The following is a 15,045-nucleotide window of genomic DNA, read 5'->3' on the forward strand; positions in this document are numbered from 1 at the left end:
ACAAATAGAGAGATGAAAAAAGAAAGAAAAAAAATACAAATCAAATGATGAGACAGAATGCATACCTGTTTTGACGGCAGTCAAAAACAAAGTGACCGTTGGTATTGGGAGGAGTGGGGACGGCAGTTATGCAACAATAACGAAAATAATTTGTAAAGTAAACATAGTAAAAAAATATTTATTAAAGTGTATTATTATTACTCGTCCTGGGTGTATACGCATTTAGTCACGCTAATTTGTCATTCCTAAGAATATTGAGGTAAAAAATGTTTTCCTTCATAAAAATTATTTTCGACTTTATTTATTATTGTCAGGAAAGTAATTTTTCGCTTCTTATTTGAGCTTCCATTTCCAGTTTTGGATTAGAAGGTTTAGCTTTAATTTATCGAAATTCCAAATATTCATTTGATGTCAAGAAATCGATTGTGAGGATCACCCCATGAAATACGATACCCCTAACAATAAAAACTCGATATCAAACAGGGAAGCACTTGAGGTGAGAACAGATCTCAAACAGAAAATGATATCATGCTGTGTGAACAGACACTTGAAGACCGTTTGTCAGTATATCAGTTACCAGAGGGGGTGTGACGGGGGCGAGGGTGCATACTAAGCACATACGTTAGCCTTTCAGAGCAGCGCCTACCCTCTTAATTACCCGAATACATCACCCTGATACATTAGCTGGATACATTAGAGGTTATATATGCGGATATATAAATTAGAGGAAATGAGCACAGTTCTAATTACCTCTGAGGTAAAGTGCGTCCTCCGTTTACTGGATATGATGCTAATTACTTGGGCAATGGTTTCCGGCCCATATCTACCGCCACCTGTTAGTGCATATTTCTCACTTCCTTTCGTCGGTTGGTCTATCATAATCATCAGCACGCGAGCGCTTATCGTCATGTCATCTCAACGCCGTTTAACTTTTTAGATTTTTTTTTAATAACATCCTTGTAAGTATTTTGTTGCCACTAACTAATGGAGTCATATCTCGCTCACTTCCTCTCTGGGGCTTCCTTTGGTAGTTATGTCTCGAATATTTCTTAGATATTTCACGTTTTCTAAGATAGCTATAATCTTAAAGGCTGTTATACTTAAATTAGTAATAAATTTATTTCACGATTAAATTAAAAAAATAATTTCACTCATTAGGTGTCCAACAAGTGTTAGAACAAATATCGTTGCGCTTAGTTGTACGAAATGTTACAACTAACATACTAAGAACTAAGAAATTATAATTCTTAAAAATAAACACATTTAATATTTTTGTATGCTTTATTGGTAAAATTGTCAGAGTGGCGTATCTTCACTTTTTTTTATCTTTGGTATTGGTGGTGTTTTTACAATCCCAAAAATATTGAACTGAATTTTGATGACACTAATTAAAATACAAAATGATCGATTGAAATGTATTAAAATATTAACTTTATTGCTACTTAAATTTGTAACTATAATTCTCTCATTTATTGAAGCTACTTTGCATTTCACCTACGATATTGTATCGCCTTTCATGTTTCAATAAAAAATAAAGATTTAAAAAAATGTATATATTTCTTATAAACGTACTTTTTAGATGAAAAAAAAGAAGATGGCCACGAGACCTGCTTGTGTAAAAACTAGTGCTACCAATGGGTAGTTCTCTGCACTCCTATTTCACTCCATTATAACTGAGATAAATTTACTGAATGTATTGTAAGGTACAATTGTAAATTTCAATAAGTATATTGAAAAAAAAATCTTATTTCTCTTTCCTGCATTTGATAAACAATTTTAGGCCACGTTCTATTCGTAGATAGTTTCATTCTGAAAATCCGAAGAACTTAACAGTTAAGATACATACGTTGAACCCCATTTTGTTAAATCATAATCAATTGTATCAGTTAGAGATATAAAGCTGAATCTAATTTCTTTTCACCATCAGATTCAGATGGTATATCTGTTTTATTTCAGTTTAATATCTAAACTAAGGCTATCGTGATAGTACACACGACAGCCCATTGGACATGCACTTTCAACAGTACTATTTCAAAAATGATAATCTCTTGCCCAAGGTTGAGAAATGTCGAAGCCAAACACGTCTTCGAGCATGTGATCTTATGAGGGAGTCGCTCAACTCTTATGGGTTCCTTAAATGTACCTTCGATATTATCCAGATTCTGCTTAAACTAAATAATTACCGGTATGATTTTTCTCCGGATAATTAGGATTGGTAAAAGTATCCTCACGAATTTCACATTGCTTCTGTACTTTCACTCACGAAAGCCAGAGTTCGTGATACAGCAGCTAGTATCCGTGCTCAAAGCGAGCACCTTATATTTTAATTAGACAGAATACTTTACGCTGATATGTTGTTATACACAGCTATGTGGTTGATGTTCAGGAGTAAGTCATATTTTTATTGGGTACCACATTGTGCTTTGGGCTACCTTAGACGGAAAGAAAATCTATGTCAATGAAACAGAAGGCAAGAGTTTGATATTCATTATTTACACGTTTTCATGTTTATACCTAAAAATGTAGTAACAAATACAATAAAATATTGCACATTAAAATTTAAATAATATCATAATGTTAATATGATACAATATAATATCATTAAATAATGATGAGGAAGGTAGAATGAATTTAAAATATATGGCTCCACTAACTTGTTCACTGCTCAGGGACCAGAAGCTACTAAACAAAATGATTGAGCATACATAAAATAATCTTTAAACTATCCGCCTGTTGCTTGGTATTGTTTTTTACATTGATACCTAAAATGAGTTTTTTTTATTTATAAGATAAATTTAAGGCAAACTAATTTATTCTTTAATTAGACTTCGTGCGCCCAGGCAAATAATTAAATATTTAGAATTAAACAAAAAGATATTTTAAAAAAAATGGTTTAACACTGATAAAAGTACGAAAATAATCAAATTTTTCAGATGAAATAAAAAAAAACATTTGAAAATTAAATTGAAGTTTTGGATTGTTGTTTTTTTTTTTTTTTTTAGTAAAATTGCAACCTGCTAATTTTTATGGTTAATGTTTTCCCAAAAATAATGTAGTAAAATAATCCTATATCAAATCACTTTTGCCAATAGCATTAATAACAATTGTTTACTTTATTTTCCACACATTCTGTAAAATTTCCTTTTTATGTTTCATGTCATTAGTAGTTATTGTTAATAATAATATAATACTGGATACCTTAAGCCTAATTTGATATATTAAGTAACAGAAATGTTCACACAATTTAGGATAATTAGAGTTCAGTACTTTTTTTTTTCAAGACCCTACAAAAAAAAAACTTAGATATAGATTTTTTTAAACCTCTCACTCCTTAAATGAAATACTCAAAATTTAAATATAAAATAGCGTTATTTAAAAGATTCCTGTTACAATAATAGATATAATAATAATAATAATAATTTAGTTGATTATTTTAATTCATTATAAAAAAGGAAGAGGATTTGCAGCTACCTTCCCCTTATCTGTAAGTGATAGTCTTACATTTTTTTTTCATTTTCGAAATTTCCCATTTGCTAACAGAAAATGAGTTATGTTATTTCGTTTTACCTCGAGAACTTAATATTCCAACGATCTTCAAAGGCAATTGTCATTCGTTCACAAGCCTATACGGCGGCCTTACCACTTCACACGGCCTTTACTGGGAACAACTATTGTTTGAATGCATTACTATTCCACGCGCGGTACAAGACCCTACACGTACGTGTGATCATTATTTTAAAAATTGGAGTCAATTCGTAGTAGCATGAGTTATTCAATTACTGCAACCGGGTGGTGCTTCCTACTACTAAAGCCTTCGGTGTCGTCCGTGAGAAGGGTCGGATGTAGGAGACCCATATTCGGACCAACAAAGTAAATTTACCATTAGAAGATATAAGAAGTACATTTACTGAATAGTTTTAGGTGAATAAGAAATATTCTGCATTTCCTTTAAGAAAAACGTTGATGAACTCTCAAGAAGTATTAGTTTGTACAAAGACAACTATCAACAACAGGAATGATCAACAAATACCGTCTAAAATATTAACTGAATTATTAGTTACTAATTTTGGGTTCTTCAGCCTTTAGTTTCATAATTTTCTGTTAGATACTCTCTACAGACTACAACCATCATCACATACTACAAGAACGATGTAGTCCCTAGTTCAAAAATACGTCGGAGCAGCAGAGATTACTTATTACAGCTATCATCAACACTCAGTCTGAGACTTTATTAGCAACAGAAACAGTAAATCTACATGACGGAAACCGAGTTGCAGGATAGTTAATTTTTTTCTTAACAATATATAATTTTATTTTTTAACAATGTTTACAAACATTACATTAATAATTAAACTGTTTTTTAGCATTTAGTTCTGTCTCTAGTTACTTTTTTCCCCTAAAATAATTGAACGTTATTTTGAGTCTTGATTCAATTAGGAGATAGCTTTAATAAGAGAATGAAGGATTCCAGTAAATCCAATATTGGTTAATTAATGATAAAATATTCATTTAAAAAAAAGAGTTATCTCAAAAGCCGAATATTGAGAACTATGTTTTTAGAATTGAGCTCCCACCTTCTTGATAAAGTCCTCACTCACATCAATTAATAATGAATGAAACAATTCAGTACAGAATACCACCATAAACTGTTGCTTATTGCTGTAATATTGAAATGCATTAAATCTGTTATAAAATAAAATATATTCAAAATAACAAAGAGGAAGGACTATTACAATATAATAGGATGCCGATTGTGAGGGTTTCCCGGATTATGCAGTTGTGAAGAGATCCATATCTGTTAAGTTTCCGGGCATACAAAGGGACCAAACCTAAATATTTATGCAGTGTCGAATAATTACCCGAGTCCGTGATTCGAAGTCGTGAGCTCGGTTAGATATTCCATATTCCGCGATTTACATCGTGTCCCGGCTTCTTCGTGTCGCCTCGGCGTCGTCCTGGGCACACGAGGCTTTCCAGGGTATCCTTCGATCTGGTCCGTATATCGTTGTAAATCACTAGAAAGGCCTTGTTTAGTAAGAAGTCAGTCTTATATGTAGGTCGCTATGATAATTTGATATTATTAAAAATATATAATAAATAGGACTGTATTAAATAATAAGAAAAAATGGTATAGACAAATAAAAGAGGATGATATTAAAATCGACTAACGTAAATGGCAAAATTGTCCTACACAGGAGTCAATTTACGTAATGCCCTGACGAATAATTCGAATTTCGGCTCATTGAGCGAGAGCTGGGACCCATAAAAAGGTAAACAAAAGCTGCGAAGTAATAACTCTTTTCAAGTGAAATGACCTGTACCCCCTCTTCCCCCTATGAGGGCCGTTTGGAAAAATCACCTCATCCATATATAACGAAAAAAAAGAGTAGAAAAGGTAAAAACACGGTATTTTTCCGAGAGAAAAAATCTCTGGCAGGACACCTGGATTTATGGGTAGGGAACCAAGTCCAATCTGTATCAGGGAAAAGCCAGGCATAACCATTCCAGTTTGTGTTAAGTGCGAGTGCCGACTCCAGAGCGCAGCGGACATCGAAAAAAAAAAAACGTCCAATGGTAGCCTTGATTAGAAGGGGAGGTCCAACTGATTGGGGATATAGCCCGGCCCCGTGTGCTTCCTGATTAAAACGAATATATCAACGAAAAATCAGTAGCTGTTCGTTTTGTCAAGCTTTAATCTGGTTAATAGGCTGAGCTTTAGTACAGGCCAATGTTCGACGGTGGATCAGGAAAAGCATAATGTGATTTGGATTCGTTTGATATCGATAGTATTTGTTTTCTTTAGTGCAGGATTGATTGACTAGTAGCATCTCCGATAAGTTTAATTTAGTTATCTTTGTTTTATTTTTTTATATATATACAAAAACCTACTAATTTACTTTCTTTTTAAACAATTTTGATCTCTTTTCTCTCAACTTTATTCTTTTTAACATCCGACGTTTCGACCTCTCAGGTCATTCTCAAGGATTCCTACAAACAGCTCCTTTTAATTCTTTTTATAACAAATTTCCTTCACTTACATACTGATTTCTTTGGTCTTACCTTATTCTGTCTACTAATTTACACTTATCAGATATGTTTTAGACATGACATAATAACATCTCTTGTTCCACCGCAATAAAAAAACTGTTAAACTTCAGAATCCCCGAAATGTCCTTTGGTGAAATCACCCCTCACTGGTGGGAGTATGGTGATGCCGACATTGCCAAAACCGCGACAGCTATAAAGCAGCCGACAATAGAAGGTCCCCTGTGAACCTCCAACACCTCGAGCAGTTAACCTAAAAGCTTTTTGAAAGGTAAACACTACGGCTTGGGATAATAAAAACACGGTACAAATGGCAATCTCTTGTATACTGTGGGAAGACTACCGAGGGGAAAATAATAATTATTTGTCTCATTAGAGTGAGGCTGTTGTCAGGTAATGGTTATTGGCGGCGGTAGCGGAACTGTAGTAATGGACAACTTCCTCTTCAACTGTCCACCTGGCTGATCGTAGAGGCAAGAGTATTTGTTTACAGCCGTAAAATTGGCAAAACGATACCGGCGGCCATAAGTCTTCTAGCTGGACATATTAGGTTACCCTATCGATTAAGGGCTTCACTTCGGAAACCGTACTCCCTATCTTCCTCATATAATTGTAACTTAATTGTCTGTTGAAGAGAATTTTTTTGAAGTGGGGATTTTACAATAGTATCTTGGAATGTCAAAATCACTTAATCAAAGATATGGACCTGATTATAATCATGAAGGTGAACACAGTGAAAGTTAAAGAAGGAATAATTATTCATAATTTAATTTGTTAATTTTTTTTCCAAGTATCGGTCATTTTCCTAGAAATATGAAATGTATCAATGTAATGATAAAACTACCCTCGTAGCTTTTTGCCGTACTAATCGATTCCATTCAATCGACTCAGCGGAATTGAATTAAATCTCTTCCTGGGAAACTTCCTCCCAGAGCTCATTTCAATTCCTGCCGAGTCGGCCTGTAAAAGGCGAAGAAAGTAAATTGAAGGTAAATTATCTTCAAGTCTAAGAGATCTTGCCATTAGTCAAAGTAAAGGAGCAAGAAGACAGGATAGGGTAAGGAAGATATACTCGTTAGCAGACAAACTCTTCAACTCGGAGGAGCCCAGAGAACAATCGGCTTTCTCCACCCGTGAGCCCTAAAAGGCGCGCTTCGGTGTGAGACGGGAGCAGGCCAATAGGGAAACCTGAATTTTTATATCATGCTAGCGACTTACGTTCAGCCTTTGAAATGGTTCTCTTAATTGGGCACAGCATTCCGATGTGTTAGGATCTCTATACCTTCCAGAATGCCAACTTTCTTACCTGAAACAGAAGAAAAGTATTAAACATTTGCTAATTGCAAGGTATTATTCTACATTTACAAAAACTACATCTATTAGTTCAAGCGTTTAATGGATTTGAATAACTTTTATCGTTAAACTGATTAAGGTAAATTAATTATAAAACTATTTATTTGAGATTGGATTGTATAAATTAATGATGGAATATATTAACAGGGAATCCTTCACTGAGAAAATCATTGGAATGTACTAATTGTCAGTTACCTATTTATCTGAGGTTTCCTAATAGCTTTCACATATATCGTTTCTACACTCAATTATCGGTTGACTCAAACCTTAAAAAATGCCTCACTATATTATCTGTAATTATGTGATTCAAATTGTTCGTAATCCATACCAAGTCACATACATCCCATAACTGACAATATAAAATAAATTTCAAACTGTATTTTTGCTTTCACTTACTTATATATATGGAATATATAGTAAGGGAAAGTATTGCTATCGTGAAAATGTTCGGATTCAAGATTTCGACGGCAATACAAGCTTTGTGGTCCCAGGGCCTAAAGAATATTATCTCGCAAAATGGTGTGTATGTATGTGTCTGTAAGTAAACAACTTTGCTCAAAAACAAAAAGTCGTTAGAAACCGGAATCACATGCTCAAGTAGGGTATTATGCCTAGAGTGCAGAGACAACTTTTTCGCTAAACTCGATCAACTGGAAGAGGCATATATTTATACTTTAATAGAAACGCTTTTTCACTTTATACAATTTTTTCAATATTGATTAAACTTACATGATCAATGTAGAATTAAAAATATCTTTAACATCAACAAGGTCTTATCCTCAGTCTGACCGGGCTTAAATGACCATTTTTTGAAAAACCTTCCTCTAAGATACCAATTAATTAATTTTGATTATTTGTTGAAAAAAAAAAATCTCGTCTTTAGCAATAATAAACAATGGATGCATAAAAAATATTAAATAATATTATGAATAACTACAAGAGAAAATAAAATAAATTTTAGTTGGGAAAAACTGAGACAACCGGAACATTACCTTAACATTGTGGATTGCATTACGACTTCCTTAAACTGTCGTAATCATGTTTGGTCCAAAATTTATCTTAGTTATTTATTCCCTCAAATAAAATTGGAATTTTATAACAACAGAAAAATGATTTTTCCATAATTTTTGCATTCCCTGGTCTTGAATTTTTTTTTTTCTCGAATATCACAAACATTCTAGAATTAACTAATCTGCACAATACTTGTGTCGTACGTAGGGTTGTAAGTGAAAACTGTGTGATTCGCACACTGGACAAATATTTTTTTATAGTATTCAATTAATAATTATAGATTTTTATCACTACTCCAGAAGAATAACGACGGAACAGTAAAATTTTGTGAAATTAAATTTATTGTGTCAGCGTCTCAAAAATGGATTTACTAAATGTTTATTAATCGACTCAACTGTAGTTACAGCAGTATAGGACTTCAATGGGAGTCTTGGCCGAACAAAAAAAAACAAAAAAAAAAACTGTAGTTACAAAATTCCTACCTTGATGAATTTTTAAATACAATTATTGAAACTTACACACATCAAGTAAATGCACAGTTTACAGTTGCGTCATTATTGTTCCAAACCAGCAATGTGGTACTCTATAACTTCTCCCCGTCACCACTCGTTATGTTATGAAATTAGATCTCTAAAAATCCGTCCTTTAAAATATGAACTTCTTAATTCTAAACATGTAGTAGTCAGCATAATTTTCTCTTCAAAATCAAAAAGTTTTATGATATGATTGAAGACAAAAAAAAAAGTAGTTAGTCTGTTATAACTGATACAAGTTCTTTGAATTATAGCTCAATAATCATAAGATCACAGCCTTGCTGTTAGCAGGATGTCGCAATAGGAATCTATCTTCTCCTTATATATCATTCGAAAGGTCATCTACTTTCTCGCTCATCTTCGCTCAACTCTTTAATCTCATTTTGGCTTTTCCAGAGATTTATAGTTCGAGAACGAAAATGCTGCATTGTTTCAGATATTCGCTTTAGGGTCACTGCTAGTTTAATTATTGTAATTATGATTGCAAGATACTACTAAACCGCTGCTGCATAGTCTGTGATTTATTTCTTAAAGATCTCTACAGAAATATTTCTGATTTAGACATTTATCTATTTTTATTAATTTTGTTAATTAATTAAATATATTTTTAACAAAATGTTTGGGATATTATAATTAACAATATAGACCTAGTTATGAAACAAATGATCATCATCAAATGACAAGTATTTATCATCATGCTCATCCTAGTAAGACAGTACCGCTGCGACGTGCGAAATGCTGTTATGATGGTAAATGTACAGTTTGCACAATGGCAGTGGCTCCAACAGATGCACATGGTTATGAAACTGTTGCAGAGTAAGCGTACCTTCGTGCTGTTATATGAGCTCTTCAGTTGCTACAAACAGAATACCGCACTATGTGTTTTTTTACAATTTTTTAATATTTACATACTCTTTTAATATTATTTATTTATTTATTACAGTTAAATATGGAATTTAAAAGGACTATTACAAGAATTGGCACTGTTTTCCTGTTTGAATATTAGTCGGATAAACAAATACTTTAATAGTTTATGAAATTGCAAGTATTGCCCAACTCTTTTAACGATAATAGGAAATCATAACCAATAAAATTTCCAGCCGGTGTGATGCTGTGCACTATTAGGCCGGTAGTTATAAACAACAATAATTATATCGTATAGATGCTGTTAACATCCTGTTATTTTTACCCAGGAGTTTACAAACACTTCAACAGAAAACTGGGGGAGAGTAAGGCAGTTTGTTTATTATACCGAGACCTATAAACAGTTTGTCCTCTCTATTTTTTGGTGGCGTAATCTTTAGTTTTTCTTTATTGTTTATCCTATAAAAAGTTAATAAATCTCATAGATATGAAATAAACAACGAACGGTTTGGGAGGGAAGGGTGATTCTATTTTAGGTATTTATTTATGTATGTGTGTAACTTAAGAAAAAAAAAATGAAAAAGGTTGAGGATGGGGAGTTTTCCCTATCTTTTTTTCTACAAGCCAGGTACAAACATTAGAGTTAAACAAGTACAAACATTAAAATTATAATTTTAAAAGTTTGTATAGATTTGTGCTTTTGTTGCCGTTTCTATTTCTAATAATATTTTGTATGCTGAACAGGAATGAATTAAGTGGTAAACGGGGTAAGTGGTGGCATAGGGCTCTAAGCAACCTTGAGGTCTTAACATATATTAACCTCGAGTTTGGGACTAACCTAAAAGGCTGAAAAAAAATAACGGTATAAAATAATCGATAAAATCCATATTCAAAAAGTTAAATTTATAGCATTTAAATTGAATTATCATTTTTTTTAAATTTTGTGAAAAATTGATCTTATAGGTAGAATAAAATAAAATTTTATGGAACTTACCGATTACAAAATGAGCATTTCTAAAGTATAAAAGAGTTTGTTTATAATATATATATTAATTTCAACTGAAAAATGGAACGCTTCTATTGTAAAAACTTATTTAAATAATTTTTGTTTTTATAAATTGAAAAAAAAAATTAAAATTCATATATTTTTTTTTTTTCCGAACCCTCTAAAACAGAAATAAAAAATGAATTAGTAAGTGCATTACTGTGAAAAATAAAAGTAATTCGTGTTGTGTCTTACTTTTTACTAGTATTTTAAGGTTACCTGTTATGTTTAATATCATATATGAGCTATCCATTCTAGATAGGATAACAAAATTCATATAAAGAAGTAGTTGAATGATGAGGTTATTTATAGAACTTGATGACTGGTGTATTGTGAAGATACTGCCGTCCACTTACAAGTTAAATAGATGCTAATTTGACTTGTCGGACACATATGGCTAGGTATAGATAACACGCACCCCTCAAGTCCAAAAGCCACTAAAGCCGTTCAGTTACAGAAATATAACTCTTAAGAACTCTATCTGTGTTCCGATCAGGGGCAGATGACACAACTACAGCCTGCATAGATGTAGACAGAGAATTGAATATTTTTTAAATGCGACTAACCCCCCTTCCGCCGCCTTATCTCCTGGTTATTATGCCCTCTATATAATATGGTAGATGGGTTGCTGGTACTCTATATAAATGCTCTCTATACAATACATTAAAACCGGCAGCTGTCTCCTTTGTCAGCCGAATTATGTACGCCTCAGGAGATTGGGACAGATCTCTCTAAGCTGTTTACTCAGTCCTACCCCCACCCCTCCGTTTTATTTTCTATCAAGAGGGGGGACACCCTGAACAAAAAAATTTATTCTGACGATTGTAATCCGTTCCTCCCCTCCATTGCCGAGTTTTAATATGGTCGCGATGGCTGACTGTGGGAAAATAACACTAGTACTGATTGTTACGGGATTCACTTCATTCATAATTGGATGTCCGGACCGTGGCTACAACGCATTTAATTGGTCCTTCGCCGTTTGGAGGCTAAAAGAGAATAAATAATTGTCTGTCTTGGTGGTCGAACTCTCACGGGTTTTATAATAACATATAATCAGGCAAGGGTTGCCTTCAATAATAGTCTTTTTAATAGACAAGTTTTTATTTTTACCTTAAAACTTAACTAGTATATTAGTTAGGTATTCACGGTTCTCAAATTATAGAAACAACGAAACCAAACAAACATGTCCTTTAGTGATATGAACGTTTGCCCCTTTTTTTCAGAAAATTACAATTAAATTAATAATAATTCAGATGAATCAAGTTTTACCGACAGGCTCTATCCATTCCTCCTCCCCCCCCAAAAAAACCCTCTCAGAATTTATTACCTTCATTTTCGCATGTTCAGTTAACGACTAGAAAATCAAGGACCATATGATTTATTTTGCGAAATTTGCTAATCCACTGACATAGTATCTGTTTAAAATTCCACTCCTCTGACAAGGTTCAAATCCCCCTCTAGTATCTTTTACGATCACTTTTTTTTTTCTTCTACGGTCATCTGTGACCCGGGATGTCGATTCGTTAGCCATTCGTTCTGAAGAGGTATAAACCAAACCATATCTCCCAGGTCGTGTTGGATGACAAATTGACCCTCCTGATGAAGCGTCCATTTATTGGCACATCCAATTTGTGCCAAATTTTTTCTCCCTCTCCCCTCCTGTAAAGATAAGAAGCCACCCTAGGAATTACGTCTGCACCGTTAGCCCCAAAAATCCTAAGGCAATCTTTCCCTCCCACGATATGAATATTCAAGCTATTCTCGAGATTAAATCCACAAAGCCCCATTACGCATCTGTATATATTGAGGGAGGTCCTGGCGGAATACTGTCTTCTATATAGAAACCAATTTAGCAGAAAAGGCGTAGTCGTAAATTATATGAAATAATTTTTTTTTTTTTTTTTTTTTTTTTAACGGCATCGGTCTCAAGGAACGAATAAGAAAATATATATATTTTTTATATGCCCACAAAACAAGGAAAACATATTTCTTTTTTTTAAAGGTTAATTTTACATACTTGATTAAATCTCATCGAACCCAATATTCTATGCAACTGGTTGAATAATTAGCAGCTGACCTTTCTGAATGTTTATAATTTCTAAAAACATATATCAGAAATAATCAGATTTAATAATTGGTACACAGACAGCGTTATGAACACGTGCTACTAATCCGTTGTGTACACATTCATACAAATTGACTTTACTAATTCAATGCTTTTATTTCGAATTTCAATACACCATGGATGACAGTTCCAATCAGGTAGTTCGCCTGGGAATCGCAGTAATTATGACGTTGATGCCTCAGCTGGAAATTATATAAGCCGTATAAGGAAGGCATCCGGAAATCTAAATTTACTAGTTATTACATCTTCTATTTTATAATTATTTGTTTATATTATATAATGAGTAGCTATTTTAATTTGCATTTGCTGCACTAAAGTTCATTGATTACGTATAAAATTGATAATTGAATTTGCCGCATTATGGTGAATCTCAACACTTGGTGGTTTCATTTAAATAGAAACATATATTTCTAACTACGTTTATTTATATCCATTATAATATCATTAGGATGAAACAAATCTTTTGTTAACTAGTGAAATAATTTTTTCGGTCTTGTACAGGAATTAATACATAATAATTTTTATTAGTGTGTTTGTATATAAACCTTGAATCTTTAAAATAACTGTAAACAACTAACCACTCAACTTTCCTCGATTCCAGTCATCATCTTAACGAAAAAATGAATCCAGACAAATTATTACTCATCTGACATCACTTGTCTAAAATTACATCACTTCAAGAACTTAATGCATATTCTGTTCATAAAATATATCAATAAACGAATATACGTATATGGATATAGTACGTGTCGCGATATCTTGTGAAGTTGATGTATTTTTTGGACTTCAGCTGTGAGATGTGGCGTATTTGTTCATATTTATGCGGTCTTGAGTTTTTCAGTCGTGATGATACTTGAATTGGCCAATCGTTGGTTGGTTATCTGTTTAACTCTATCCTATAATATCGAAACTGTGTTTTTGATGGACAAATTTGACAATTTTCCAACCTTATCCTAACAATTGATTTTTCGCTTTTGTGTTTTTGTTCCATTAGATTAATAATGTTTTAAAAATAATTATTGATGAAAAATATATAACAAAAGAGTTAGCTAGTAGATAATTTACAACACGAAAAATTGTTATAACTAATTATATATTATTATACTAATTATAATATTTAATTATAATATTTAATTATTTCATATTAAGAAATCCAGGATTTAGCTACTTGTTCTGTTATTTATGGAGGTTGAAAAGTGACGGTATTGTTACTATTATGAGAAGAGAAGGAATACATAAATAAACACAAAGGAGACAGAATAATGGAGTTGCGTGTGATGGAAAGAGAGGTCCTGTATAAAACGGACTAAGGTGCCAGCCTATAATAGGGAGGGATGTGTACCCTCCGATGGGTTTATTAATAAATTAAACTGGAGGAGGGGGAGAGAGCATCATAATTTGTCGGACCATTTCCCCTCCCCCAGTTTGAGTGGATTAGGGCGCTACGCTATTACTTAGCATTCCCTGAGGGTTGGCGATCTCGAGGGACTGGTGTCACTGGTCTTGTCTTAGTCAGGCTGCAACCCTTTCCCTTATGTCTATAAACATTGCCGGGTGTTTGTAAATAAATGGAAATAGAGCCTTTTTATTGTAAGCACAACAGTTATGTAGTTTTTGAACTATTAGTCTATTCATTTTAGTGATGGTATGTATCCCATTTAATGGATGCTATGGATTAAATTTAATAGAAAAATAGTAAGACATTTATTCCATACAAATCCCATTCACAGATTTTTTAAAACTTAATAATTCACTATTAATTATTTAATTGTATTATTTGCCATATATATATGGCATGCATCTGCATCTTCATTATGGGTAAAATATGAATTTGAATCTTTTAGAAAAAAGAGAGAGAATAAAATTAACTTTCGTTATCACATTCGAACTCCTCAAATAATTATGAGTAACGTTTGTTATAAATGTAGTGTAATATTGTTACATCTTTATTTTATTAACATGTGTTTAATAAAGTAGTTAATTAACTATAAAGTTCACGACTTTTTAATTATTTTGTATTATTATAACTATAGTAATATACACAGCAAGTAAATTATACAAATAACTTA

At 32.7% G+C, this 15,045-nt stretch overlaps 1 protein-coding gene across 6 annotated transcripts in view; it reads right to left on the reverse strand.

Annotated features, from left to right (window-relative positions):
- Positions 1-15,045, reverse strand: part of LOC106681190 (homeotic protein spalt-major) — a 177,566-nt gene that overhangs the window by 73,843 nt on the left and 88,678 nt on the right. The window contains exon 2 of one of the 6 annotated variants that reach the window (XM_067046314.1): positions 7,264-7,351. The exons of the other annotated variants lie outside the window; for them this stretch is intronic. Within the exon in view, the coding sequence (XP_066902415.1) occupies positions 7,264-7,303 (40 nt within the window). The 5' untranslated portion in view covers positions 7,304-7,351. The remainder of the gene's footprint in view (positions 1-7,263; positions 7,352-15,045) is intronic. 6 annotated transcript variants of the gene reach the window in all.

This window comes from Halyomorpha halys, unplaced genomic scaffold (genome assembly GCF_000696795.3).
Source record: "Halyomorpha halys isolate HHAL.00 unplaced genomic scaffold, Hhal_1.1 Scaffold316.1, whole genome shotgun sequence".
Taxonomy (NCBI): Eukaryota; Metazoa; Arthropoda; class Insecta; order Hemiptera; family Pentatomidae; genus Halyomorpha; species Halyomorpha halys.